Raw genomic sequence first — 26,359 nt, forward strand, 5'->3', positions numbered from 1 at the left:
GGTGGGGAGCCGGTCGGAACCCGGAATGACTAGTCCTTTAGGTTACCAAAATCGGCCACGACCGGGACATGGCAGGGTTACATGTCATCAAGCAGGTCCACACAAATACACGCTTGCACACATTCAGTCACAGTGAAGGGCAGATTCTTCAGCGGCAGCTTGCCAGGTAGCCAAAGGGCCCTGCGGAGGCCCCGCCGCCTTCTTCAGGCTCACCCCAACGGAACCCCTCAGGCGCGGCGCTTGCGCGCCAGGACGTCCGCGACCAGGCGCTCCGACAGCCTGCCTTCCTTCTGGAAGTCGCGCATGTGCAGGATGGTCTCGCAGCCCAGCGAGGCCACGCTGCGCCCCGCCACCTTCTCGGTGTAGGGCACAGGCTCGTGGCGTGCCAGCTGCGCCTCACGCGCCGGGTCGCGCAGCGCGGAGCAGACGTCCAGGAGCGCGCTCAGCGTGTTCATCTTCATGTAGGGGCAGGAGGCGCAGCCGCCAGAGGAGGAGCAGCCCTCCCCGCCCGCCGGGCCCGGGATCAGCGACACGCCCCCGGGCAGCGTCTGCGGCAGCAGGCGAGGCATTGTTTGGGGTGGGGGGGGGGGGGGAACTGTGCGGGTTCGAGGCATCCCAGCTGGATAATCTACGCTTTGGGTGAAGGAACTGCGAGCAAATGCCATCCCTAGCTTCTCGCGTGCGGGATGGTGGGCATGGCCTCGCTCAGCACTGCGTGACCCCAGGACCTCCGACGCAGCCTGCAACGAGCACTCCCCACCTTCCTCCCCCTCTCCCAGGGCACCCGCCCACCCTTCCCCCAACCTACCAGGGACGCTGACCCCGCGCCCCGCTCCTGCTCCGGCGTGGTGATGGCATCAGGGGAGACCGGGAACACGATCTCCACCTGGAGCTCGCCCAGGCCGGGCAGGCGCTCCAGCTCAGCGCGCACAGCGCGCACGATGGCCGTGACCATGCCCGTCTCGGTGCCCAGCACGAACTGGAGCTTGGGTCGCGGCTCGGCGGCGGCCGCCTCTTCGCGCACCCTGTGGAGTGAGAAGGTGGTGGTTGACTGGAGGGTGAGTGGAAGGTTTGTTTGTGTACATGCAGAACATGGGGGGGTCCCTCGTGGGTGGGGCTCCAGGCTCCACAAAGAAGCAAGGCAACCTCAGCTTTGAGCGTGTGGAAGGCGCCCGAGGCCACCGGATTCCTGCCCGGTGCAGCTCACTGGCGTGCGCACCCCGGCGCCGGGTCCGAGCTGCCACGCCCTGACCCGGGTCCTTCCTCCCCCCTGAAGCCCCCAGGCCCCAGCCCCAGCCTACTTGGCAACGATGAAGTCGAGGATGTTGGAGGTGGACCCCACCACGCCCGCGCCGCGGCGCGAGGCGGCCAGCGCCAGCTCGAACATCTCTCCCGGCACCTCGAAGTGCGCGGCCAGGTAGGCGTCGCCGTAGTCGGCTGCCACGCGCTGGCACACCCCCGCGCCAAACATGTGGTGGACGACGCACATGCCGTCCTGGAAGGAGTGGAAGCGGGGCAGGGCGTCGGCCACGCTGCGCGCGCTGTGCTGCGCATGCACCGCGCGCACCGCCTCGTCCGGGCCCGCGGCCAGCACGGCCAGCAGCGCGCGCACGTTTCGGCCCATGTAGGCGTCGGGGCCGTACCAGACGTGCACGCCGGGAACGGCGGCGAAGGCGCCCAGCACCGAGGCCACGACGTTGGAGGAGGTGCAGGTGAGCGTGGGCACGGCGGCCTGCGCGCGGGCCTTGGTGCGCAGGCTGGTGTTGATGTAAACCACGTGCAGCGCAGGGGAGGGGTGCGCGGCGGCGCGCGCCAGGAAGGCGGAGTAGGCGGCGCCCTCCGCGGCCTCGGCCAGCGAGCAGCCGATGGCGCCGGCGTCCATACGCAGAACGCGCACATCCTGGTGCCCGGCCTCGTCCAGCATGGCGCGCACGTTCTCGGCCATGAAGTCGACGCCCAGCACCGCCACGGCCCGGCAGCCAGCGCGGGCCATGGCCACCGCGCGGTCGGCCATGACCAGCGAGTCGGAGATGGCGATATGGGGCCAGGCGCGCGCCGCGGCCGCCAGCACGCCCTGCACCTCCGGGTCCATGTAGAAGTGAGCCACCACGCCGACGCGCGAGGCGGCCAGCGCGTCGGCCAGAGCCTGGACCGCCTCCGGGGCCGGGTCCAGGTAGGCGGCCTGGGCCTCCGCGTAGGCGCCGCGCGCGGCCACGCCGCGCGCCGACACCAGCAGCGAGGGGAAGGCGGGGTGACCCAGCGCGCGCGAGGCCGCAGCGCGCGCCGCGCCCAGCAGCGCCGCCAGGCCATTGGTGCGCGAGGCGGTGAGCGAGCCCCAGCGCGCGCCCAGCGCGGCCAGGGCCGAGGCGTCGAAGGCGAGCACGGCCTCGGGGGCCAGGCCGTCCAGCGCGGAGAGGACCACGTTGGCAAGGCCGGCGTGCAGCGCGGAGTCGGCGCCGGCGCGCAGGCGCAGCGCGCCGGTCCCCGGCTCCACGCTCGACGCCAGCCAGACCTGGGCGGTGCAGCCCAGCACGCGGTTGGCGTCGGTGCGGTCCGCGGCGTCCAGTGGGGACACACGCCGCGCGACGTCCAGCAGCAGTGCCGACCGCGCGCGGTCGTTGGGCGCGGCTTCGAACGCGGCCATCAGGTCGGCAAAGCCGGGGCGGGGGGCGGCCACGGTCGCCTGTGTGCGATTGCGAGTGAAAAAGGGGGAAGCTGATGGGGTCAGCTTCGTTACGGGGAGAAAAGGAGTGGGGCAGCGACAGGGTCGAAATGGCGAGAGGGTGTGAGCCGTGCGGTGCACTCTCTGCGGGAGTCTGGAGCGCTGCAGACCCAGGGGCAGGCGGGGGCACATGCTATGCACCCTGTCACTCAGGCTGACACCCTCAGCTTGACTCGTGGCCCACACCCAACCAGCCATGATCATCCACCTGGAGGGGGGCGGCCTGCACCGCCACACGCCCACGGTGCGGCCTGGGCAGGCGCCCTGCAGCTCTAGCGAGGGACACGTGCGAAGGCGGAGCCTTGACTGATGGCATGTGGTGTCCAGAGGACAGATACAAAGCGGGAAACGGGGCCATCTTGCAGGCCCAGCGGGGAAGAAGGGGTCGAGGTGTGACCGCCAGCGCACGGATGCTCTTTCAAAGGCCCTCGGAACGGGCCAGTGCCGGGTACTGCATTTGCAATAGGAAGAGTTTGGTGAGGTCCGTCTCTGTCGGAGACGGCTCATCTCGGGCTGCCATGGAAAGTTGCGTCAGGAGGGTTGCGTCAAAGTCTGACGCGGAAGCAACCCACCTTCTTGTTATAGCTCCAGCTGGTCTTCGCACGGCGTCTCGTCAGAGCCATAGAGTGTGCATGGAACACTTCGCGGGGAGGTGGGCTGGGGTGTGGGCCTCACGCGGCACCGGGGATTGCCCTTATAGCCAGCGAGTGGGGGAGTGGGCGCGTTGGGACCTTGGCGCCCCCACGTGAAGAGGGCGAGCCCAGGGATTACGAGGTTCATGCCCGGCTCTCACGTTTCACCTAAGCCCTCCAAGACCACCCTGCACCTCTTCCACGGCGCTTGCCTTCTTGGCAAGCGGTCTCGGTCCATTGTTGCACGCTCGGTTCCTGCTCACATGCCGCCGGCGGGAGGCTCCTCACACGGTGCATACCCCATCTCTTGTGATGCACTGGCTTCTCCCTTCTCCCTTCCCTTTCCCTCATACCCCACACCAGACCTCCTTTCCTCCCCTTCTGATGCCCCTGGCCCTGCCGTGCACGGTTACATGCGGCCAGGGGGGGGGTGGCAGCATCTAGTGGCCCTTGATGACGGGCTTGGCCAGGAAGTCTGTGAACTCCTGGAAGGGTCCCTTCTGGAACACGGTCTCCTTCCACAGCTCCGGGGTGAGGAAGCCGTAGGTGGCGGCCAGCGCGGCGTAGGTGGCCTTCACCGTGTTGCCCAGGGTGCGGGTGGTGCCGCGGGAGGAGGTGTAGCAGTCCACGATGCCCGCCATCTGCAGCACCTTCTTGGGCGTGCGTGCCGCCACGATGCCCGCGCCGCGCGGCGCGGGGATCAGGCGCACCGACACGGAGCCGCAGGTGCCCGTGACCTTGCCGGGGACGGTGTGCACCGGCCCGATCTTGTTGCCCCAGTAGCCGCGGCGCACGGGGACGATGGCCATCTTGGCCAGGATGATGGCGCCGCGGATGGCGGTGGCAACCTCCTTGGCGCACTTCACGCCCAGCCCCACATGCCCGTTGTAGTCGCCCACCACCACAAAGGCCTTGAAGCGCGTGCGCTGCCCCGCGCGCGTCTGCTTCTGCACCGGCATGATCTTCATCACCTCGTCCTTCAGCGCGGAGCCCAGGAAGGTGTCCACGATCTGATACTCCTTGATGGGCAGGGAGAACAGGAAGATCTGCTCCAGGGACTTGATCTTGCCCTGCATGGGTCCGAGGCAGGGCGTGTGTGACTTGGGTGAGGAGAAGGAGACCGACCAATCGGAGTGTGGCGAAACAGCATGGCAGGATGAGATTCACCAGCCACGGGCAGTCCTCACATGCAATGCCCACATGCCAGGCCAGCCGTCTGACATCCACCAGCCTGAGCAACAGCGAGCAGCAGCTGTCATGCTTCCCTGTTCCCTTGATGTACATCACCACTGAGCCGGCATCAGTGTAACAACCCAGTACCTGCTGGACCAGGCGGCCGAGCTTGGTCACGGGGGTCCACTTCTCCTCGCCATCGTCGCGGCGCCCACGGCCACGGCCGCGCCCGCGGTCGCCACCGCGCCCGCGGTCGCCTCCACGACCCCGACCGCCGAAGCCGCGCTCGAAGCCGCCCCGCTCTGCTGGTGCTGCGTCAGCCATGGTCTGCGGGGGCAGAAACGGAACCGGGGTGGTGTCACCCGGGAGTGCACAGGCCAGCCACGGGCTGTGCAGGAATGCCAGTCCCAATTGGGTACAAGTCCAGATGTATATTCAAGGCATCTGTGCAACCCCGCTGGGCCGACACATGTCCCGCCCTGGATGTCAGTCCCTGGGCTCGCCAGTGCCGCCGCTCCCCGCACGCCCTGCTGCCCGCTCCCTGGCCACACCCGCCATACTCACTGTAATCAGCTGCACTCCGCCGTGGGGATGCAACTGTTACGTGCTTGAAAGAGGGAGGTCCCGGGCCATCGGGGCGGCTTGTGAGAGCCCCAGGGGGCGACTGCTTTGATTCCGGTACCACCGGTCCGATGGTACCGCTCGGCCAATCACCCATGCGAATGAGCGAGGGGGGCAAGCGGTGCAAGCCCACCTTGGTACCACGCTTGGCCCATTATTTCGGCACATATATCACACCAAACAATCCAATTAAGGTCTGGGCCGTCGATCCCAGGTCCACGCACGACCAGGGTTGTCGCTGCCACCCTCGGCAGGAGCTGTGCAAGGGAGCAGCATCGTAGTCAGCAGTCCTCTCCAGTCCTGGGAGGAGGAATAATCCCTGCACAGCGCACATGGCGTGTGCTCAGGCGCAAGCGAGACGGGTTAGCCAGGCCTGTTTCCGACACGCCTGGAGCTGGACGGCAGGTGACACACAGGCTCACGCGCTGCCCCTCGCATGCACGCCATTGTTGGTGCTTGGCATGGCTCTAGTACGCTGCAACAGATTCAGGAGCTCTGACGACCCCTCGCAGATGCTGGACGATCAGCATGCAGCTCTCACGCAGGCATGGTGAGGCCCACACATGGTGGGGCTGGGGTGTACGGTGTCCTTGGCTCGAGAGAGTGCCCATCACCCGATGGCTCAAAGCTCACCCCCCGCTCATCATCCTTCCCCCCCACCAGCCGCCTGCCGCCGCCCAGCTGACGTGCTGGCGCGGGCTGGCGGCGAGCGCCCCGGCCGTCGACTGCCCCGCCGCCTCCCCCGCCGCTGCCTCCCCCGCCGCCGCACCTCCCGCCGCCGCCTCCCCCGCGGCCAGCCCGCCCCCCGACCCGTTTGCCCTAGTGCGTGAGGAGCTGGGGGTGGTGTCTGAGCGCATGCGCCGCTCCATCGTCACCGACATCCCTGCCCTGGGCTCCGCGGCCGACTACTTCTTCCGCCTGGGCGCCGACGGCAAGCGCCTGCGCAGCACGGTGCTCCTGCTCCTGGCGACGCGGCTGGCCCCCGCGCCGCCAGACCTCGCGCGGCTGGAGGTGGACGAGTCCCCCGCGCGCGCCCCGCCCGGCGAGCCGCGCCGTCGCCAGCAGCGCCTGGCGGAGATCACGGAGCTCATCCACATCGCCTCGCTCCTGCACGACGACGTGATCGACGAGGCAGGGACGCGGCGCGGCGTGTCGGCCGCCAACGCCGTGTTCGGGAACAAGGTGGCCATCCTGGCGGGAGACTTCCTGCTGGCGCGGGCGTCGGTGTCGCTGGCCTCGCTGCGCGACACGCGCGTGATCGAGCTGATGAGCGCCTGCCTGGAGAGCCTGGTGGCGGGCGAGATCCTGCAGCTGACCGCCGACCCGGAGCAGGCGCTGTGCCTGGACCACTACCTGCGCAAGACCTACTGCAAGACCGCCTCGCTCATGGCCAACTCCGCGCGCTCCGTCGCACTGCTGGGGCCGGAGCCCGGCCCCGATGCCGCACAGGCGGCCTGGGACTACGGCCGCGCGCTGGGCCTGGCCTTCCAGCTCGTGGACGACGTGCTGGACTTCACCGCCTCCGCCGACGAGCTGGGCAAGCCCGCGCTGAACGACCTGCGCTCAGGCCTGGCCACCGCGCCCGTGCTCTACGCGGTGCAGGCCAGCGAGCCGCTGCGCGCGCTGGCACGCCGGCGCTTTGCCGCGCCGGGCGACGTCGACGCCGCGCTGGCCATCGTGGCCGCAGGGGACGGCCTGGCGCGCGCGCGGCGCCTGGCCGCAGACCACGCCGACCTGGCGGTGCAGGCGCTGGGCAGGCTGCCGCCGCCGGCCTGCGAGGAGGCAGGGGCTGCTCACGCTGCCCTGCTGGAGCTCACCGCCCGCGTGCTCAGCCGGCGGAGCTGATGCGCGTGGGAGGGGCAGGTGCAGGGAGGGAATGCCATGTGCCAAGGCTGTATGGCCGAGTGCTCTGGAAATGTGTGCGCGCGAAACGCTGGACAGGCACCCGCCACCCCGGTCGTCCCGTCTTGAGCCTGAAGCACACGCTGCCGAGTGCAGGGGCAGGCACCCACCGCAGTCTCCTCGCTGGCGGCGCTCCCGCATGCCACTGAATGTATCCAATGAATACATGCCAAAAGATTCAGTAGGTTGTTACAGAGTGGAGCAGGGACAAGGTAAACAGCTGGTAAGGAGTAAAAGAGAACTTGGTGTTGGAAGGCCACCCACACAGTATGGCCACGGTCGGCATGTTCAAGCAAGCAAGCCGGCAGCGGCCCAGGGCGGCAGGCGACTTGGTGCACAGGCCAAACTACAAAGATCACAGCTGCCTGCATGAGACGTCATATGTGACCGCCTTCCGCCCAGCCCTCGGGTGGTGGCCCGCCCTGCTGGACGGCCAGCCAGGCGCCCAGGCCGGCAGCTTCTAGCAGCAGCAGCCAGAGGTCCCAGCGCGCCGCGCCATGCCGCCCGAGGGCGCGCTGGAGCTGGAGCGCTCGCGCCTGGTCGCCGCCGCCGGTCAGCGGGGGGACCCCCGCCTGCGCCGGCACGGCCGCGCTCTCGGGCGGGCCCAGCCAGTGCGGCGCCAGCTCCGGGTGCGTCCCGCACAGCACGGCGCGACCGGCGCCCACAGCGCAGGCCAGCGCCGCCAGGGGGGTCCCCGCCAGGTCGGCGTAGCGCGCCAGTGCGCGGCAGCCCGGCGGGAGGGCGCCCGCGTCGGGGTGGAAGGCCGGGCCGCCGTTGGAGTAGTCGCGGCACTCGGTGGCGACCTCGCCGGCCACAGAGAGGGGGACCGCGGCAGCCCCGGCCTCGGAGCGGTAGTCGAAGCCGGGCACCACGCTGCCGCGCGCCGTGCCGGGGAAGAAAGCCAGCTCGCGCTGCCCTGCCACCTCCAGGGACGAGCCGGGTTCGAACTCGATGCGGGCCGAGGCGTAGTAGGCGCCCGCGCACAGGCCGAGGTAGGCGCCGCCCTGCTCGGCCACGAAGCCTACGCAATGGGGTGGAAAGGGTGAATGGACGGGCGGAGAGCAGCATGCAGCACGGGTGTATGAGAGCAGGCCTTGGACTCAGAGGCAGGGTGGCTCCATGTTCTCCAGAGAGAGTGTATGGCTTCTCTGGAGCAGGCATGCATCAGTGCGGGAGCCCCTCAGATCGATCTCCATCTACGCATGCAGCTGAGACAACCCCATAAACTTTCTGCGACAGCAGAGAAGTATTCATTCCAGCTATATGCCCCACCTGTGATCAGCTGGTTGCCGTGCCCATTCAGGACCTGGCAGTAAGGGGTGTCGGCTCCACCCGGCATCACCAGAGCCAGGCAGTCCTGCCGCCACCGCCCTGCCAGCAGCTCCTGGGACGCCATGCTCCTGACCTTCAGAGGCATACTCAAGAATCTGGTCACATGCAGGCTGATTTCACAGATGGATACCCCTGGTGTGTTGGGATCACACCGTGAGCTGCTCACCCACCTGGACGCTGGGTTTGAGGGCGAGCCTGAGGCTCTCCAGGGCGCTGAGCACCGATCGGGGCCCCGCCCCAGGGCCCTCGTACACCAACACGTTCGGCATGGAGTCGTTGCGGGGCGTCAGCTCCTGGAAGTTTGGATCGAGGTGTCGAGGAGGGAGCACGCGGGAGTGCCAGTCTCAGACCCACTCCAGCGTCTCAACACCCACCCCCTTGACTCTGTTCTTTTCGAATGTTGCATCAAAATCATGGGCATTTGGATTTCAGAGATACAACGGCGGCATGCAAAAGGCGATGCGACCTCAGTCTGGCCGATCACGCGCGCTCGGGGAAAATCCACAGTGCTTCGAACTCGCAAGCTGTCATTCCGCACTTGTTACGAGTGCAACGACCATTCCAGGCCCAATGACTCCTTGCAAAGATTTGGCATCAGTGACATGGACCGGGGCAAGCACTGGCTTATTCGCTTACACAGCTCAACTCATATCCATCCTCCGTGGAAGGCACAAGGGCCTCATTGCAGGTGCAGCTGTCCGGAGATGACCACCACAGCATCCCCCGCCACAATGACGCGGCCCGCATCCTCCCGCACGCCCACGTACAGCTCGCCTGTGCGCTGGGACAGCTGACGGGCCCTGAGCTCCGTCTTGCCCAGCCGAGCAGCCCAGTAGGGCGCGGCCACCGTGCAGGCCGACCCGGTCACCGGATCCTCGTCGATGCCGGCCCAGGGCGCAAAGAAGCGGTAGAAGAAGTCGTGCTCCCCCTCCCCTGCAATGATGGGCGGGGTTGGGGGGGGTTCAGGGGCTCCATGCCTGGAAATGGTCGGCGCTGTCCCCTGCTGACAAGGGCCAACACAGAGGACAACCCAAACCCTCACCCTTTGCCGTGACAATCACGAGGAGCTTCTCCGGATGGGCGTCCAGCAGCTCGCCAGGCCTGGGTCTGATGCTCAGCAGCTCCTCCCGACCCCCCTCCAGCACGATCAGCAAGTTGTTGATGTCAGGGTTGTGCAGCACCTCCCTCACCGGGATGGTTCCGGCCACGGCCCTCACCAGCCGTGAGCCGGCGGCCGTGCCCAGGGGGACGTCTGCCACGGCACGATTCAGGGGAAAGTCCATGGAGATGCGACCACTGGGTCCCTGCACGACTGACAGCTCGCCGCTGAGCGTCTGGAAGCGCAGCCTGGGGGCTGTGTTGCCCAGGCCTGCAGGGACGATGGACGAGGAAATGCACGGTACATTCTTTTAAGCGGCAGCGCAGGCGCAGACAACGCTACATTCCTCAGTTCCGTCAAAGATGAGCCAGGTCTCCCAGGGGCCCTGCGCACCAGCAAACAACCCCAGCGCGAGGCCCCACAAAGCATATTGTTCGACCCAGTCCATACAACCCAAAGCAACCCACATCCCAAGACTACAAAGGGTCGAAGCTGCAACTCACATTTCCAGAGAGCAGCAGCAGAGGCGAGAGTGGCGTGCCCGCACAGCTTGACTTCGGTGGTGGGGGTGAACCACCTGAGGTCAAAGTTGTCCCCAGTGGTCACATCACTGCTGGGAGGGATGGGTCTGATGTAGGCTGTCTCAGACAGATTATTCTCCATTGCGATGCTTTGCAGGGCGGCATCCGAGGGCACGTCCTCCTCCGGGAGCAAGACCACCGCAGCAGAGTTGCCCTTGAATGCGGTATCCGTGAAGGCATCCACCTGTGCGCATGTGCAGGAGGTGGGGAGAGGTCAGATGGACAGTGATCTACATCCACGATTTGAGCCCGACACCCTTTACACCTCCAGCATCGACGCTTTCTCCTATCTCGCTGATGATATGATATTGAGACAATAGGTAATGGGCTCCCAGCAAATCGCACAGTTCCCGCGCGTACCTGGAAGAGTGGCAAGGTCTCCATCCTGTCAGCTGTCACTCGGCCGAGTCTCGGATGAAGACGGCCTCTTCAACGCAAAACTATCCGATTATTGCGCATGCACTCACGACCATTCAATTCTGGATTTGGGTAATTGCAATCATACCAGAAAAACGTGTTGCGAACTGACGTCACTCAGCTAAACCCAAGGCAGGGCGCGGGATCCGAGACCCCCATCCTCCCATAATGTAAGTATCCGGTCGTCCCCATCATGGGAGCGGGATAGCGTTGTAGATAACGAGTATTTCGATACGATTAGGTGCTTCAATAAACTACAAGACAAAGGAGTGTGACTGCTGACACCCCCTGGCGCTCAGGATGTCGGTGTCTGCGACGTCCTGCCGTGCTGTGAGCCACATGCTCCGGCAGGGAGGACCCAGAATCGCAGCGCCCTTCAAGGCGGCCCATCGTCCATGCAGATGCCTTCACACCAGTTGCATGGCCCGCAAGGGCCTCGCTGAGCTCCTGCGCCTGTCAGAACGGTGCGTGCAGAGAACCCTGCAGCCTGAAGGGGTGATTAGCCCTTTCACCGATGAAGAAAGCCGGGCATCTGTAGTTTCTCCTCCAGCAACGCAGGACTCGACCCCACAACTCAAACCGCCCCTCCACCCCACCCGCCTCCTGCCAGCAGGGATGACGGGGCAGGCCTAAAGGGCCGGGCGCCCCTGGCCCCAGGCACCGTCAGCCCCCCACGCCCCGTTCCCCCCCACATCGTGCGGCCGCCGTATGTCAGTCGGTCCGGGACTCCGGACTGGGACAGCCGGCCCCAGATCCAGGATGCAGAGGGCCTGGTGCGGATGAGGGCGGCCTGCAACCTGGCGGCGAGGGTGCTGCGCCTGGCGGGCTCGCTGGTGGCCCCCGGGGTCACAACAGATGAGATCGATGCCGCAGTGCACGAGGCCACCATTGCCGCAGGGGCGTACCCCTCTCCGCTCAGCTACGGTGAGGAGGGGCCTGGAGGATGTCATTTTGGGAGCTGGTTGGTGATGAGCGGAGTGGTTTTGGTCATGCTCCGACTGGGCCCAGGGACCCCCATCCATCTGGCTGGGCCCCCTCATCCACCCATCGCGAACTCCCGCCCTCTGCACCGCAGGAACATTCCCCAAGAGTGTGTGCACATCCGTGAACGAGTGCATCTGCCACGGCATCCCCGACTCCCGACCTCTGCAAGAAGGGGACATCCTTAACATCGACGTCACCGTGTACTTGGATGTGAGGATGGCTGGGAGGGCGTGGGAGTGTACGAGGTGCTGTCTGAATGCTGGTTCTGCCCTGCCGAGCCAGCAAGCATCCTGGCCTGCGCCTCGCGCCCATAGTTGCGGATGTGGTGTGATGCTCTCAGCCGAGCACCGCCCACAGTCTCCTCCTCGTCCCCGACCACATCCACGACGCTCAACCCCTTTCCACATCCCTCCTCACCTCCCAGGGCTACCACGGCGACACCTCCGCCATGTTCACGGTGGGAGAGGTTGCGCCGGAGGCCCGGGCGCTGTGCGAGGCGACGCACGAGGCGCTGCACGCCGCCATCGCTTTGTGCGGCCCGGGCGTCCCCTTCAAGGCCTTGGGGGGCGCCATCCAGGCGGTGGCCGACGCGCATGGGTTTGGCGTGGTCCGCGGCTTCTGCGGGCACGGCGTGGGCAAGGTCTTCCACTCTTACCCCACCATCCTGCACTACAAGTGAGTTTGTGAAGGGAGGGGGGGGGGGTATAGGAGGGAGGCTGTCCTCTGGTCGTGCCCGGGAAAGGGTCCCTGTTGGGGTGGCGCATGCCCTCCCCAGGGCACCACTGAGCATCCATCCATGACGCTCTACCACAACCCCAACCATCGCAGGAACCGGGAGGGCGGCAGGATGGTCCCGGGGATGACATTCACCATCGAGCCCATGCTCACCCAGGGCAGCGCCAAGGAGCGGTACTGGAAGGACGGCTGGACGGCCGTGACCACGGACGGCGGGCTGTCGGCGCAGTACGAGCACTCATTGCACATAACGCACGAGGGCGTGGAGATCCTGACACAGCTCTGACTGTCCCACCTCGGCGTCGCTCGTGAGGGCCCTGAGGCCAGCGCGTTCCTCGCTTTCGTCACTGCCCCATGGCTGCAACTCTGTTCGCGACGGCGCTCTCCAATCGGATGAGGGCCTGACTGAATGGTGGTGCGGATGCATGGCATGGGCGAGTGCCAGGGCGATGGCCGCGTAAAGAACACGGCAGTGTAGACTATGTACAATGAAGGGCCCTGGGGTACAACTGGGTGGGGATCAGTGCTGAGCAGTGGATAGTGTTGGGGGGAGCGGCGCAGCCTTTGGTCTCAAAGGCGTTGTCACCCAGCCCGGACCAGTGGTGTGTCAACCCCTGGTCCAGGCCACCCGAGCAGCGCCCATCGGTCCAGCGCACCGCCCGGCGCCATGTCACCACCCTCACGCAGCGTCAGGGGGTGCGCTCCCCTGGCGCGGCCAGGTACGCCTTCCACTGCACCGCCAGCGCGACGCTCCCCGCCAGGAAGGCCACCGCAACCGCCACGTCCTGGCGCGCCACGCCGCCGTGCGTCTGCCACAGCGTGCGCAGCGTGCGGGCGTGCCGCGCGGCCCTCGCCGCCTCCATGCGCCCGCGCAGGCGCGCAGTCCGCGCCTTCTCCCCCGCCGCCGCCGCCTTCTCCTCCTGCCAGGCCGCCGCCGCCGCCGCGGCCCGCTGGGCGTCGCTGCGGCCCCGCCGCGCGGAGGCCTCGGCGCTGGCGCGGTACCTGGGAGGGGGAGGGAGGGGAGGGCACACTGGGGTCGGTGGCATCGATAGAAGAGCAAAATCGTTGCATTGGATGCAACTCTGGTGGTGGATGGATCACGGCGGCACCAAGCTGGGCCCCGGCACCAAGCTGTGCACCCCGTCACTCCGTCACTCCATCCCCGTGTGCAGGCCACATCACCACCCACATCAAAGGGGCAGACCATCGCCCTGTGATGCTCGGCTGCCCAGCCCCCACACAGCCTCCCCTTGCACGGTCAAATTGCGGACCGCACCCCGCCTCCCTACCCTCAGGTGCATAAGAACAACCGATTGCGCACCCAGGCTGCCCCATCCTGCGCAGGATGTCCTCAAACACGTCGTCCAGGGGTTCGCGCTGAGCGGCCCGACCCGCAGGCCGGGGCGGCCCCTCCCAGCCCCAGGGGGTGGGGCCCGCTCCGTGGGACGCGTCCCAGGGCTTCCCTGCCTGCAGCGCCTCCGTCGCCCGCTGGAAGGCGAGCACGCGATCGTACTCCGCGCGCTTGGCCCCGTCCCTCAGGATCTGGAAGGCCTCCGTGGCCGCCACAAACTCGCGGTGCCCGGCCTTCCCCGCGGAGGGGTTGATGTCCGGGTGGCACTTGAAGGCCAGAGCCTTGTAGGCGGCCCGGATCTCGCTGAGGCTGGCGGTGGCGGGCACGCCAAGTGCATCGTAGAGGGAGGGCGAATGCATGGAGGCTGCAGGGGGAATATGGCAGGGACTCTGCGATAGCCAGTCTAGGGTCAGCACATCGCTTTCAACCAGTCCATAAGCTCAACGCATCCAGGCGCTGGCAGGGGGCCTCGACAAAGGCCTGCCGGGCCTCTGCCGGGCTGTGGCTGACGACTGAGTAACAGGAAGCCGGACCGACGCGGCTCACGACGGGCCCAATGGCCGAGCAAACGCACAGAGTGCTAGCTACATTCTTTGAGAAATGCAGTTGTCACTCGAGGGATCGGCCGGTGGAGAGGTCTGGCAATGCAAGGAGGGAGCGAGGAAGTGATCTGGCGCGAGAGGGGGGGGCGGATAGCTTCCGGGCGCGCTGCTGGCTTCCAAGTTAGCTAGCATACAGCATCCACTGCGAGACAGAGGCTGCACCACGCACGCAGAATAGACATAACACTGCATATCACACGTGGGCACGTCATACCTCGCACCCCCAATTGACACGTCTGCCCACCGTGAATGGCGACCGAGACGAGCCCCACAGGGGTACCCCTGTCACAGAGTGGGTGCCCACCCCATGTCATGCAAGCGATCTACGGCACCTACAACAAGAAGGAAGCAAACGAGGAGTCGCTGAGGAGGTAAGGGTGCTCTGGTGTGTGCGAGGGCCAGTGTCGACCCTCACGGACTTGCACGACCCCCCTCCCCCGGGCCCGCGCAGATGGTGGGCGGAGTATGCTGACCGCAAGAACGACGAGACGGACGAGTACGTGGCCAACTCTCTGCTCTACGACCGAAACCACCTGCCCCGCTCCGCACCCGCCCCGGACTGTGTTTCCAGGCCGAGCGTGCTTGCGTCGGTCGCGGCAGACGTCGTCCCCTCCGTGGCGGCCCTGCCCCAACCCGTTTCCGAAGTGGGTTTGCAGCAGGGCAGGGATTTGGAACCCCAGCTGCCAGCTGCGGCGGCAGTGCTGGTCCCGAGCAAGAGGACCTTGGAGCAGAACTGAAACCCTGGACCATTTCCGACTGCACGCCTTGCAGATTCTTTCAGGTTATGATTTTTCTTAAGCATTACTTGGTATCCATGAATGCAGTGTGTGAGCTGTGGATCTACCATACTTCTTGTAAGTTCCTCAAGCTCAACCAGCTGGAAGTCTGAGGCTGTGAAGGGGTCGTTCGCTGCATCATTCGCGGTTAAAAATTCAGGACTGGCACAGCTCCAAGGGATGAGGCCCACCGAATTACAGCCTGCTGGAGAAATCATTCCACCACCCTGCGACCACTTCGCAGAACGAACATGTCGTCAAGTATCTGCCGATGTGCACAGGCCACTTCGGGAAGCTGGAGTTGTGCTCCCAACAACAAGAGAGCGGCTGGCTGTATTATATGGGTTTGCCATTCAGAGGCCACGCCCAGAGCTTGACATCCAGCCTGTTCAAGCATGGGGAGAGTTCGGCATGCGATGCAATATCCATCCAGACGTCGGCAACCTGGCTGAAAGCTGTGGTGCCCATTCCCACTTGTCAGCCTGAGAGCCTCCTGTGCACCTGCAAATTAGATTGCTGCAGTCCTCAACATGTGCAAGTCCAAGCCTTACCACTGCTCCGTTCACACTTGACAACTTCATGTGTCTGCTGAAGCATGTAGAGATGTTGAGTTGCCCTTGCGACAATGTAGGCAAGTGCCTACAGAGTCAGGGTGTGGGTAATTTCAACATCAAGACAGCAAGGCTAGTCCACCAGCGGCAACTTTATTAGATAATTCCAGTTCATCTGAGTGATTCAATCATCAACCCCATCGAGTCCTTTTCAAAAGGCACGTCTTATTGGAAGCATCCTCGTTTGATAAGCCCATCCGCATGCTGCGCATCGTGCTGCGACGTAGACACTGGCATGCCCTGGGGCACCACGAAGGCTTTCACACAACTCCAAATAAACGCATTGCAGGCAGACACGCAAAAGGTTCCAATCAGTCTTCGGGTTCGAGGCCGAGTCGCTACATTTCGGGGACGAGAAGCAGACACGACCGCGCAACGACCGGAATTCCTATAGAATGGTGCTCGGAGGAGTGAAGGTAGGCGGGTGGCTGGCCCACGGAGTACCTCATGCTATACAGACTCTGTCTATCGCCCCGGCATAATCCCCTCGTTTCTCTCAATGCAGTCTGCCGTGTCTCGGCTAACACCGTCTCCGGGAGCAGTGCAGTCGCTGGCACTTTGGGGCACGACAGCTGGCGTCGGGGCCCTTTGGCTCGTCCAGGTGATATAAGCATACCTTGGAAGAGATGATGGTTTGCAAGGTCCAGTTGGTGCCTGCGCACACGTCTTCCGGTAGAGGCTGTCACCACGGCCTGCCATCTCCCAGCACGTATCGCCTGCTTTACATCAACACAACCCACGGTGCCCATTTGCAGCCTTTTGACTTCATCAAGGGTCTTCTTGAGGACAAGCCTGCGGAGGAGTGATTGAGGAGTGTGGGTGTGTCCTCAATGCTCAAGACTGATCAGGACAAGTGTTTGGCAGACAGGCCATTGTAGAGGCTTATGGTAATCTAGTCCGTGCTCAGCAGCAGCAAAATAACAAAGCCACTTGTCACGGGCTCAGCGTAGGAGAACTTGGGTGAGTATGAGTTGGCCTGGACTGTGCTGGGATGGCATGCAAGCTTCTCAGCAGGGAACTGGCATTGACCTGGGCTAAAGCATCGTAGATTTGCCCATGGGAATCTGTACTCTGCCAATACAGGCAAAGGGCACTGGGTTTTGAGGTGTTGCCTGTGGGAGTAGGAAGGAGATGAAGCTGCTGATGAAATAGTTGGATAGGGTACCTAGCGTCCACACGACAGATGGACATTCGCCTTTCTAATATTCTTACTATAGAATTCCATTTGAATTTCGCTTCACATGCGTAGAAGCACGTCGACGGTACTGGCACGTCGCGGCCTCTCCTGTGAGGCTAAACAATGCAGGGCAGGTCACGTGTGGTGTTGCTCAGAAGTGTCCTCAAGACAAGCTTGTCTGCACCCACTCCGCCGCAGTTCATTTCGAGATACAAGTGTCTTCTCCTGAGGTGCAAAGATCGTGTAGCGACTCTGATTGTTGGGCTCCTGGAAACATGCACTGTGCAGTGCGGAATGTCGCGGCGGCGGGACTTCACAGAGTCGAAATGCGGGCCACCACATGAAGCGACGCGCCCGCACTTGGCGGACAGCCGCTACCAGATGCTCAGTCGCTCCTTGATCTTCGCGGTAGGGTTGTAGCGGGTAAAAATAATATGAGATCACGCTCCAAACCAACGTCGGTAAGGTTCACGGAGCTGGGTTGTGAGTTGCCTCATCAACGCTGCTGGCGGCGCAATTCACCCAGCCCGCAACAAGGGTCGTGCAGTTCGACAACTCCTGCGCTGTAAATACCCAGATCTCTGACGAATTAAGTTAATATTCGGACTGCCATCCTTATGGGCAAGAAGATCATCCCTCCGGATGACCCCGCCCGCCTGGCCCGCGTCATGGACGAGAAGAGGAGGCTGATCGGGGTGAGCCTCCGAATAGTGGCCCACCCCTTGAAACAGCGCGATCAAGTACCATATTGCCTATGCGGTCTTAGCCTCCTCATAAAATGCAGGTGGATTTAGAGGGCCTCGACCTACAACTCCGAGAGAAACGCGCTGCAGCTCAGCATGCCCTTCAAGTCACCAGGTGATGGTGGGCGTGTTTCCTTGAGAGGGCACTTTATGTGCATGGTACGGAAAGAGAAACTGAGAGGAGATCAGCAGGAGGGTCCATGGCACACTCCAAGGGGTCACAGCATGGTCAGGCCCCTCCCTGGCAACTCACAACGATCCCAGGGCGGAGGAGGGCGCCCTGTTGGGTGCTGCCAGCAGGTCTGCGGCGGCAGCGCTGACCGCACATGCGGCCCAGGCGGCGCGTGACCTTCACCTCAGCCAGGCCTGGCAGGGTCAGGCGCGGAGCAGAGCAGCAAGGGTGCTGGAGGCCGATGCGCAGCGCATGCGGGAGGAAAGGGAGGAGCTCCTGGCGGCCAGCCAGTGCCCCCTGCTTACAGAGGAGCTGGGCCAGGACTCCAGCCCCCAGGCCTTCAAGGGCCTGTCCGAGGCCCAGAGGGCGGCTATACAGGCAGAGAGGGAGGCGCAGGCGACAGAGCGTCGGTGCCGCGCCCTCCAGTCTGCGGCTGAGAAGGGGATCGAGGAGCGGGCGCTCCTCGCAGCCGACTCTGAGGCGGCGCTGGCGGCGCACAAGGTGGGGCAGAATGATGGGTATTCACGGTCCCATGCCAGAGCTGCGTCGCGGTGGGGTACGGGTGTGGGATGTGTGGAGCCTGCCAGGGTCCCTATTTGACGACCATCACCTATGCCTCGGGTTTGTCATGCACCGGAGATGTCAGACAAGCCCATGGCAAAGGGGTCCCTTTGCTACAGGTCGACCAGGAGGAGCGGGAGAAGCGCTGGATGCTGGCGGACTGCTGGCGGCGCCAGGCCAGCGCGCCCCTGGAAAACCAGGAGCCCATGCCGTTGGGGTACGCGTCCCGGGGTCTACAGTTCGGGACGAGTCATCGCTGATGCATTGGGGGACGGAGGCTTGAGGGGGCCCATGTCGTGGGAAGGCCAGCTGGGGGACTGGGGCTGTACTGATCCTCGAGCCACGTGTCCGTCACCCTGCCATCCGTCCCTGTGTCTTCACTCGGCACGGCGTGTGCATGCTACAACATCCATGGAGTAGTAATTGTACGGAAAGAAGGTGTGTGCCACCAGGCTAGTACACTTTGCAATGCAAATTTTTGAGAAGGAAGAACTGCATCACCACACGGGCCAAATGAGAACAACAACCAAAAGAATCGCAGGCAGATGGCGCAGGGGGGGTTGGGACAGACGCCGTGCAGCCGAACAACCAAACAGGCTGGTGTCCGTCGATCCTTGTCAGACCCCAGGCGGAGGCACACTTCCAACGGGTCGGTTAGGAGAAAATGGAAGGGCAACGGTCGCGCATGGGGGGAGAAGTTCAGGGGGAAAGATGCCAACAGAAGATGGGATGTTTCGGGCCAGGCAAAGGGCTGTGGAGCAGGGCCACACCTTGATACAAATACAGGAGGGTGGAATAGCATTTCGAGCAGCAATGGTGGGGGGCACCAACGGATTTCCCCTCAAGACGGGGGGTTGGAGTAATGGGAGCGGGGTGGGTGGGAGGACAGGCAAGGGGATTGGAATGGGAAGAGAGACGGGCATGGGCCGGGACAAGTGGTTTGAAGCTCAGCCACCAGCAAACAGGGCCGGAAAATCGTCTGTGATGGGGTCTCCAATCGTGCCAGTGGTGGAGAGGATCCTGGCAAAACTCCAGTTCAATCTATAGCAGATCTCAAGCTCTGCAGTCCGCAGCTTGGAGGCTGAAACGCGGCAGAGGGCAGCCATGAGGCTGCAGCAAGGGGTGTCTGTTTGAGGGTGGAGTGGAGGGGGGGGATGGATGTGACATGTCACGTCAAGTAGTGTTATGCAGGCCAGAGCATTGGGTTCAGGCATTTGCATGCGTGGGTCCAGCTTGGGAGGTGGTGGTCGGCAGCAAGATGTCCACATGCCCTGGCCCCCCTTCACCCTGCCAGGAGCCACCCACATGGTCGCAGGGAGTCAACCTTGCAGGCCAACCATGTGGCGGCTGCGCAGTATAGCGTGAGAGAGTGTGTGTCTCTGGCCAAGATCGTGGATAAGTCTGGCACAGCCTGGGTCAGGGCGCTGATGATCTTGAGCACCCCCTCCAAGACACAGTCGTCGATGGAGATGTGTGGGTAGCACCCTAGCAGCTGCTTGCGCCACTCCTGATGATGGGGTTTGTGGGTAGGGGAGCTGCTGATGGCATGCCAAGATTTGGGCCCAGCAAGAAACTGGGAAGGCTTTGCTGGTTCCCAGTCTCCGGCTGCGACAGCGCTGTCGCACCGTAGCCATGCACGACTTCAAAGAAACGACCCGCCCGGACCACGCATGAGCGGGTTCTCCCCGTCGTGCACAATCCTACCGTCAGCCATCGCCGGATCCGACCATACAGGGCGCTGCCCGATCGCGCTGTGTGAGTGTGCGGAGTCAAAGGTGCGCTGGGGGAGTCGGGTGGGCAGCACGTCAACACTGTGCCGACCGGTCGCCGTGATGGAGGGGACGGCTTGCGATCGCGCTGCGGGTGATGGGTTGGGCCGCTGGGTCGCCTTCTGGGTCTGCCTGTATGCGCAAGGACGGCGACAGGCATTTCCCCGTCCAGCACTCACCATGCGCTTGGATGCGATGCTTGCCTCGGTGCAGTCGAAGTCATCGGCGGCCTGGCGTTTCCTGGGCGGGACCAAGGTAGCGCAGGTTGCCATCGCGCTATACTCTACGCCACTCGCCGCGATCCGCGGATGGTCAGTCTAGCCAGGGATGTGGGAGAACTGCTGTTACAATGGCCAGCATGCCTTGCAATGCCGATCTGGCCTGACCTATTTCATCCACAAACTGGTGGTCCCGGGTCTACCGCTGTGAATCTTCACTTCACAACTCCCTCAAGTATTCCGACCGGACCACGAATTTGGAGGGTGGACAGACGCGATAGCGCGGGGGTTGGGACAGTAACAACCAAGTGTTCTGCGATATGCTTGCGTGCCATGAATGTTTTGCGAAACCCATCTAACGTAAACTTCTCCTTGGTATCTCATGGCATCCACATGATCCTTTCCATCTCGCGCAAGGCACGCTTCCTCCGGGGGCAACACGCCCTGACCGATACGACAGCCACTGCGTGTCCGGTTCCCGCCTCACATGCGCGAGCGTCACATGGAGTTGAGGGGCCTTCTGAGTTTCTGAAGCCATGTAAATGGGCTGTACCGTGCTCGAGCTGCTGCAGTACTCCCCCGCCCTGCCGCTTCTCATCAGTTGGACCCTGCCGGACACAGCTCGGGGTGCAGCATACAAACCCAGACCAAAATGGCGCATATGTGAAGAGAATGCCAGTGGGTTGCGGGAAAGAAGGAGGATGCCTCGGAGTCCTTCTCGACGGCTGACAGGAGCAGCTCATTCCGCCCCACCCCTGGCAGAGGGTGGCTGTTTGGCAACCTTGGGGGCGATCTGACCCGCTCAGATGTCGTCGTAGCACACGAGCGGCCGCTGGGGCACAGGGGCATGCAGGTTGGCCTCCGCCAGCGCCTCGTCGTCGATGGCAGACACCACCTCCTGCGCAGCCGCACGTGCCTCCCTGGGGTGTTTGGACATGGGAATGTCGTGTAGGAGGTCGGCCTGCACACCATTCAGCAGGCTCCGGCCGAGGCATGGCATCTGCATGGGCCCCTCTCCACCTGGCCCACCGGACGCGTGGGTGCTCCACAGGGGCGCCGCCTGGGCCCTGCCCCTTTTTCCATTCCGGCATGGCCCCCCGCGCCCAGTTCACCCGCAGCACGGTGCCGTCCGGCGCGATAAGTGGGGAGCTGGAGGCCACCTCCATGAGCGAGCAGCCGTCCTCTACTCGGGCAAACGTCACGAAGCCGTACCCCTGCACGCCTATCACCCGCGTCTCCACGACCTCCGCATGCTGGGGCAGGTATGGAGTTGTGGTGCCGGGGTGGGAATGGGGCGGCCCATGCGTCGGCTGATCAGATGAGGCAGGAGGCCCAGACGGCAGCACATTTCCACAACGCAGCGCTCAGGGGCGCAAAGCTTGTCGAGCATGTGGGGCCTGGTTGCGGCCCGACCCCCTCGAACCACGTCTCAGACCTGCTCGAAGAACTCGTGGAGGTGTGCCCGCGTCCAGTGCATGGGGAGGTCCCCGACAAAGAGCGTGGCGCCGGACGGCGCAGGGGCATCCATAGTCCCAGGGCGATCCGACGTGTTTCGTGAGGGGGGGTCCTGCCCATCGGCATGTCTGGACGACGGCCCAGCCAGATTGGGGCGGTTTTGAGTGGAGGCAGAGGAGCAGCACAGGAGGGATGAGTGAGGATCCCACAAATGCATCCCCATCCGCGGGGCTACCAAGTCAAGGATGCTGCATCCCAGCACATCTCGGACCTGCCCAGGGGCTCACCGGTCGTGGTCAGCGCGGCCCTGGGGTCCATCGTGGAAGAACGGTACCCTGCGTGAGGGCGGGAGGGGCCGTGCTGGGGGCTGGGCCTGAGCCGCCGCCCTCCCCGCCGTCGCGACGCCTGGGTAACTGCGCGGCACGGGCGCTGCCCTCGGTTGGGGGCGCTGGCCGGCGGCGTCCCCGGCGCCGCCATCCAACCGCGCCAGTTTCCTGGCGGGGGTGGGCTGTGCAGCGGCTGGTGCGGCCCGCTGCTGACTCTGGAGTGCTCTCAGGGCAGCATCCCTCCCCGGATTTGATGGAGGTTGGGCTGCGGAGTGGGGTGCTCGTGTGTGAGGGTGAAGCGGGCACGGAGACTCTTCGTTGAGTACCGCATGCACACCCAGGGATCTATTCCGGGTATGGATACGCGGAACTCACCCTGCGGCGCGTCTGGTGCCCCAGTCGAAGCGCCACCCTGCGACCGGGTGGGGAGGGCCCAATGAGGTCAGATGGGGGTGACGGCGTCGCACTAGGAGTTCCATGACGGCCCAATGCCCGTCTCCAGCAACTTGGAGGCTTATTCACCTGTTTCTTCATGCGAATGGCCTCGTATTTACGTTCGAGCGCCAGCTCGGCGGCAGACTTGGGTGGGGCCATGGGGACAGCCCCGTCTGCACCCCACTTCGCGCCCCAGACCTGACCTACGATGCTCTTCAACCCCCAAGATCACATGTAACACGCCAAGATAGCACCCCTGAAGTGCCGGCTCGCATACTAAAGCCTTTGCGAGTGGTGTGTCGGAGCGTGCCGGGCGTGCTGCGGCGCCAGGTTCGATCAATGTCGCGACAAAGTCCAACATAAGCCCGCCGAAGCAGGTAATCATGGCGATCGCTTCTATTTAATGGTTAAAAACGGACTGCAAATGCACCAGCAGTAGTCTTGGATATTCTCCCCGGTCTCCAGCCGGAGCTATGGAGGAGCCTTCCCTCCTGGACCTGCTTCAGGGGCTGGAGGATGTGCAAACAAAGAAGACAGAGGTGATGGAAGATTCTGCAACTTGTCTGGTCGGGGGGGGAGGGATCGCTGATCCAATGGTCGAATTGGGACACGCTTCTGCATGGCTGATTTTCCCACGGCTCTATCACACGCCGAGGACGACACTCCGCACAGGTGCGCCTCTCTGAGCGGAACGTCGTGGAGCTGGTGAACAAGCTGAAGGGGATGGGCCTGATCGGCGACGACCTGCTCCACACCTCCAACGGCAGGGAGTACATTACCCGCGATGCCCTGACGCGCAAGGTGCTGTCAACCGCCCGCGCATCTCGCCGCGTCCCGCTGGTGAGCCCTCCCAGTCTGCGCCTTGCCTGCCGACCTTGACCATGTGCCCTGCACGGCCCTGCGTGATGCCCTAGATCCCTGTCGGCGCCAGCCTTTCCTGGGCTGGGCACAGAGAACCGCGCATGGCGTCCTGGACCTCCCCCGATGCGAATGACCGGGTCCATCCCGGCCCACTCACAGGTCGACCTGCCTGCCGCTCTGGGGGTGGATCTGCTGCACTGCCAGGAGGCTGCCAGGCAGGCGGCTGCGGGCGCAGGCGCCCACGACATTCTGCTCGCCCAGGATGAGCTCTTTGCACGGGAGTACTTTGACGACCTCGCCGCCGAGGTGGATGAAGTCCTGGAAGAGCAGGGCATGGCGCCCGTCGGTGCGTCAAGTGGTTTACCCAAGGGGGAGGGGAGGGTCAAGCTGGGGTGACAGCTGCCTGGAGCACAGCTGGGCCATTGAGCCTGGAGGGGCCCCGCCTGCTTCCGCCTTGCTCTGCCTGCGCCTGCAGGGCCAAAGCATCGACCGATGCCCCCGCCCGTCGCAGGCGACCTGGCACAGAGGTTTGGCCTCGCCTCGGACCTCCTCCTGATCCAGCTTCGTCCGCACCTGGGTCGCGATGTCCGTGCCCGCCTGGAGGGGGGCTACCTTTACACACAAGCGCTCACAGTCCGCCTTAAGGTGCGAGGCTGCGTGGCTGGGGCCCGATCATGCGAGGCGCTCGCTGGCACGACCATCGCTTGCGGAGAAGGCGTCCTGGCAGCGCCAGAGCTGCCAGGGGTTGCGCAGGTCGCCTGGAAGCAGGTCGACCCCCTCCGCTCCACCCTCGCCCACCCCCGCCCGCCCTCCAGGCACAGCTGCGAGGCGCGCTGCGGGGGTCCACGGTCCCGATCGGCGTGCCCGCCCTGCTTTCCTCTCTGGACCTGGGCGGGACGCCGTTCCTCCAGTCCCTCGTCCCGGGTCTGGTGGAGCAGCTCGTCGCCGAGGGTGGGTGCGACGGGGGCCAGTGTTGGCGAGGGGCCGGGTGACTCCCCCGCCAAGCCCAGACGGGGAAGGGCTTCTGCGGGGCGACTGAGCTGCCCCCACCACCCCACGCTCAGGTGCCGTGCACGGCTCGCTGGCGGGGGGCGCCACCACCTGGATCCCGGCCGCCTTTGTGGCGACGCAGGTGCAGCAGGCGCGCCAGTCCTTTGCCGAGAACGGGTTCCTCGACTGGTCCACGGTGAGTGTGCGGGTGGCTTGGTCCTCCAGATGCTGCTGCATGGCCGGGTTCCTGCTGGGTTGTGCCCGAGCGCGCTCTCTCCGCCACAGAGGAACGATGGTCCCCCTGCCCGTACCAGACGGCAGTCGGTCGCGCCCGCCGCCTTCACCAGAATCCCCATTGCCCTGCCCCCGCCGGCGCTGCTGCGCTGTGTCCTAGCACTCACCCACCCCGACTGACATCCATCCACGAGAATGCCCGACCACCCTCGTCCAGGCCAAGCGCTTCACCACGCAAGACCCGAAGAACTGGGCCGCCCGAGAGCTGGGGGGTGGGGTGGCCCTGGAGCACTCGTACGCCTCCCACCAGCTGCTGCACCAGCTGGAGGCAGCCATGGAGGAGACGCTGGCGGAGGGCAGTTGGTGAGGGGTGCGCCTGGTGGCCCGGGGTACAGGGCGAGTGTGCTTGGTACGCCGACCCTTCGGTCCGCCTGGACAGCGTCTGAGAGGAGGGGGCATCCCCATGCTGCCGCGCACAGGATTTCGGGGACACGATCCTCTGTCCCCCGGGCGCAGTCCACGCTCTTCCACTCGTCATACACACCGTGACCCCACCCTCCCACTCACCGGAGCCCCCCACCCAACCCCCTGCCAGGCTGGACGCGCGGCCCCTCCTGCCTCCCGCCCTCCCCGAGGAGGACGCGGAGGAGCTGGTGCTGCGCTCCACCTCCAAGTTTCCCTCGCTGAGCGTCGCCACGGGCTGCACGGTGGTGTCGGAGGCGCTGGTCGCCGCGCTGACGGCCGAGGCGGAGCTGGCGGGGCGGCGTGCGGCGGCCGAGCCCGTGCCGAGGGCCTCGCAGGGCGAGGCGCCGACGCCCGCGCCGCGCGGCGGCGGTGGTGGGGGAGGGAAGCAGGGCAAGCAAGCAGCGCCGCAGCGCGCCGACTCCTCCGAGGACGATGACTGGGGCACCTCGGCCGCCGCGCGGCGCAAGGGGCCCAAGAAGGGCAAGGCTGGCGGGAAGAGGCCGGGGGGGGAGCCAAGGCGAAGGAGGCGCCCGACGCCCGGGCCAAGGCCAGGGCGGTCCCTCTTCCTCCCGCCGACCCACCCTCGCTCTCCGAGGCGGCGTTGACTGAGGGCGCCGCCCGCGCCCACCCAGACCTCGTGCACGGCGAGGGGCTGCTGGCCGCGCTGGCGCCGGCGCTTCGGCGCGCGGCGCTGGCCGCGCGCGAGGAGGCACTGGCAGCGCTGCGCGCCTCGGGCGCGGAGCGGCGGCGCACGCTGCGCGAGGCCGCGGCCGCCGCCCTGCAGGCCGCCTACGAGCGGCTGGGACTGGCCGCCGCGCATGCCCGCGCCGTGCTGGCGGCCGACGAGGCCGCGGCCACGGCCACGGAGCGGCACCTCCTGCGCACGCAGGGGGCGGCGGGGGTCGACGCCGCGCTGCGCTGCGCCGGCGTGGAGCGTCTGACGGAGGAGGAGGCCGCCGCGGCCGCCGCCGACCTGGCCGAGCGCGGGGACGAGGCGCTGGCGCTGGCACCCGCCGACCGCGCGCGGCTGGCGGGGGAGCTGGGCGCGGCGGGGGCGGCGGCGGCGCAGGCCGTCGCCGCCGGCGCGCACGTGCAGGTGGGTGGGTGGGTGGGTGATTGTGCCGCCCTCGACTGGAGGGAGGGGGGCATGGGAGCTCGGGCTGTTGGGCGGCTGCATGGTGCGAGGGGACAGGGTGGGAGTCGCATCGTAGCCTAGGAACCAGTCAGCGGCCCGATGCCCCGTGCCAAGGCACATGCCGGACCGCGCCCGGCACCACAGCCCGGCATCGTTTGCGTCGAGTGCTAGGCCCTCTACCTCGCTGCCCCGTGGAGGCCCTGTGCCCTGCATGGAGAATGGGCCCTGCCACTGTGGCTCGTGCCCGGTACCTCGCTGTGCCCCACCCACATCCCCCCCC

The 26,359-nt window shown here is 65.2% G+C and overlaps 11 protein-coding genes across 11 annotated transcripts in view; 5 read left to right on the forward strand and 6 right to left on the reverse strand.

Annotated features, from left to right (window-relative positions):
* Positions 1–227: 227 nt before the first annotated feature.
* On the reverse strand, positions 228–2,854 carry F751_4458 (Quinolinate synthase A; the record flags this gene model as incomplete). Its single annotated transcript, XM_011401853.1, has 4 exons — positions 228–548; positions 809–1,025; positions 1,302–2,683; positions 2,804–2,854. 4 exons carry the CDS (start codon positions 2,852–2,854, stop codon positions 228–230), a joined length of 1,971 nt encoding a protein of 656 aa, XP_011400155.1.
* A 940-nt stretch (positions 2,855–3,794) lies between these two features.
* Positions 3,795–4,638, reverse strand: F751_4459 (40S ribosomal protein S2; the record flags this gene model as incomplete). Its single annotated transcript, XM_011401854.1, has 2 exons — positions 3,795–4,424; positions 4,555–4,638. 2 exons carry the CDS (start codon positions 4,636–4,638, stop codon positions 3,795–3,797), a joined length of 714 nt encoding a protein of 237 aa, XP_011400156.1.
* A 1,038-nt stretch (positions 4,639–5,676) lies between these two features.
* On the forward strand, positions 5,677–6,993 carry F751_4460 (Decaprenyl-diphosphate synthase; the record flags this gene model as incomplete). Its single annotated transcript, XM_011401855.1, has 3 exons — positions 5,677–5,698; positions 5,972–6,159; positions 6,214–6,993. 3 exons carry the CDS (start codon positions 5,677–5,679, stop codon positions 6,991–6,993), a joined length of 990 nt encoding a protein of 329 aa, XP_011400157.1.
* Positions 6,994–7,427: 434 nt separating this feature from the next.
* Positions 7,428–8,651, reverse strand: F751_4461 (Biotin-protein ligase; the record flags this gene model as incomplete). The annotated part of the gene is made up of 3 exons (XM_011401856.1): positions 7,428–8,071; positions 8,323–8,455; positions 8,553–8,651. The coding sequence occupies 3 exons, from the start codon at positions 8,649–8,651 to the stop codon at positions 7,428–7,430; spliced, it is 876 nt and encodes a 291-aa protein (XP_011400158.1).
* A 410-nt stretch (positions 8,652–9,061) lies between these two features.
* F751_4462 (Phenazine biosynthesis-like domain-containing protein 2) lies at positions 9,062–10,446 on the reverse strand (the record flags this gene model as incomplete). The annotated part of the gene is made up of 4 exons (XM_011401857.1): positions 9,062–9,315; positions 9,425–9,751; positions 9,985–10,246; positions 10,423–10,446. 4 exons carry the CDS (start codon positions 10,444–10,446, stop codon positions 9,062–9,064), a joined length of 867 nt encoding a protein of 288 aa, XP_011400159.1.
* A 453-nt stretch (positions 10,447–10,899) lies between these two features.
* On the forward strand, positions 10,900–12,484 carry F751_4463 (Methionine aminopeptidase 1D, chloroplastic/mitochondrial; the record flags this gene model as incomplete). The annotated part of the gene is made up of 5 exons (XM_011401858.1): positions 10,900–10,943; positions 11,093–11,403; positions 11,555–11,673; positions 11,888–12,138; positions 12,292–12,484. 5 exons carry the CDS (start codon positions 10,900–10,902, stop codon positions 12,482–12,484), a joined length of 918 nt encoding a protein of 305 aa, XP_011400160.1.
* Positions 12,485–12,887: 403 nt separating this feature from the next.
* On the reverse strand, positions 12,888–13,908 carry F751_4464 (DnaJ-like protein MG002-like protein; the record flags this gene model as incomplete). The annotated part of the gene is made up of 2 exons (XM_011401859.1): positions 12,888–13,007; positions 13,558–13,908. 2 exons carry the CDS (start codon positions 13,906–13,908, stop codon positions 12,888–12,890), a joined length of 471 nt encoding a protein of 156 aa, XP_011400161.1.
* A 555-nt stretch (positions 13,909–14,463) lies between these two features.
* Positions 14,464–14,888, forward strand: F751_4465 (hypothetical protein; the record flags this gene model as incomplete). The annotated part of the gene is made up of 2 exons (XM_011401860.1): positions 14,464–14,522; positions 14,603–14,888. 2 exons carry the CDS (start codon positions 14,464–14,466, stop codon positions 14,886–14,888), a joined length of 345 nt encoding a protein of 114 aa, XP_011400162.1.
* A 2,444-nt stretch (positions 14,889–17,332) lies between these two features.
* Positions 17,333–18,451, forward strand: F751_4466 (hypothetical protein; the record flags this gene model as incomplete). The annotated part of the gene is made up of 3 exons (XM_011401861.1): positions 17,333–17,410; positions 17,823–18,131; positions 18,311–18,451. 3 exons carry the CDS (start codon positions 17,333–17,335, stop codon positions 18,449–18,451), a joined length of 528 nt encoding a protein of 175 aa, XP_011400163.1.
* Positions 18,452–20,558: 2,107 nt separating this feature from the next.
* On the reverse strand, positions 20,559–21,261 carry F751_4467 (hypothetical protein; the record flags this gene model as incomplete). Its single annotated transcript, XM_011401862.1, has 2 exons — positions 20,559–21,098; positions 21,208–21,261. The coding sequence occupies 2 exons, from the start codon at positions 21,259–21,261 to the stop codon at positions 20,559–20,561; spliced, it is 594 nt and encodes a 197-aa protein (XP_011400164.1).
* A 1,606-nt stretch (positions 21,262–22,867) lies between these two features.
* The window catches only part of F751_4468 (E3 UFM1-protein ligase 1-like protein), a gene marked incomplete at both ends in the record, with an annotated part of 5,045 nt that continues 1,553 nt past the window's right edge, over positions 22,868–26,359 (forward strand). The window contains 8 exons of the mRNA XM_011401863.1: positions 22,868–22,933; positions 23,067–23,234; positions 23,415–23,601; positions 23,767–23,900; positions 24,071–24,206; positions 24,320–24,441; positions 24,697–24,842; positions 25,075–25,168. Of these exons, the coding sequence (XP_011400165.1) occupies positions 22,868–22,933; positions 23,067–23,234; positions 23,415–23,601; positions 23,767–23,900; positions 24,071–24,206; positions 24,320–24,441; positions 24,697–24,842; positions 25,075–25,168 (1,053 nt within the window). The remainder of the gene's footprint in view (positions 22,934–23,066; positions 23,235–23,414; positions 23,602–23,766; positions 23,901–24,070; positions 24,207–24,319; positions 24,442–24,696; positions 24,843–25,074; positions 25,169–26,359) is intronic.

This window comes from Auxenochlorella protothecoides (genome assembly GCF_000733215.1).
Source record: "Auxenochlorella protothecoides strain 0710 unplaced genomic scaffold scaffold53, whole genome shotgun sequence".
NCBI lineage: Eukaryota > Viridiplantae > Chlorophyta > Trebouxiophyceae > Chlorellales > Chlorellaceae > Auxenochlorella > Auxenochlorella protothecoides.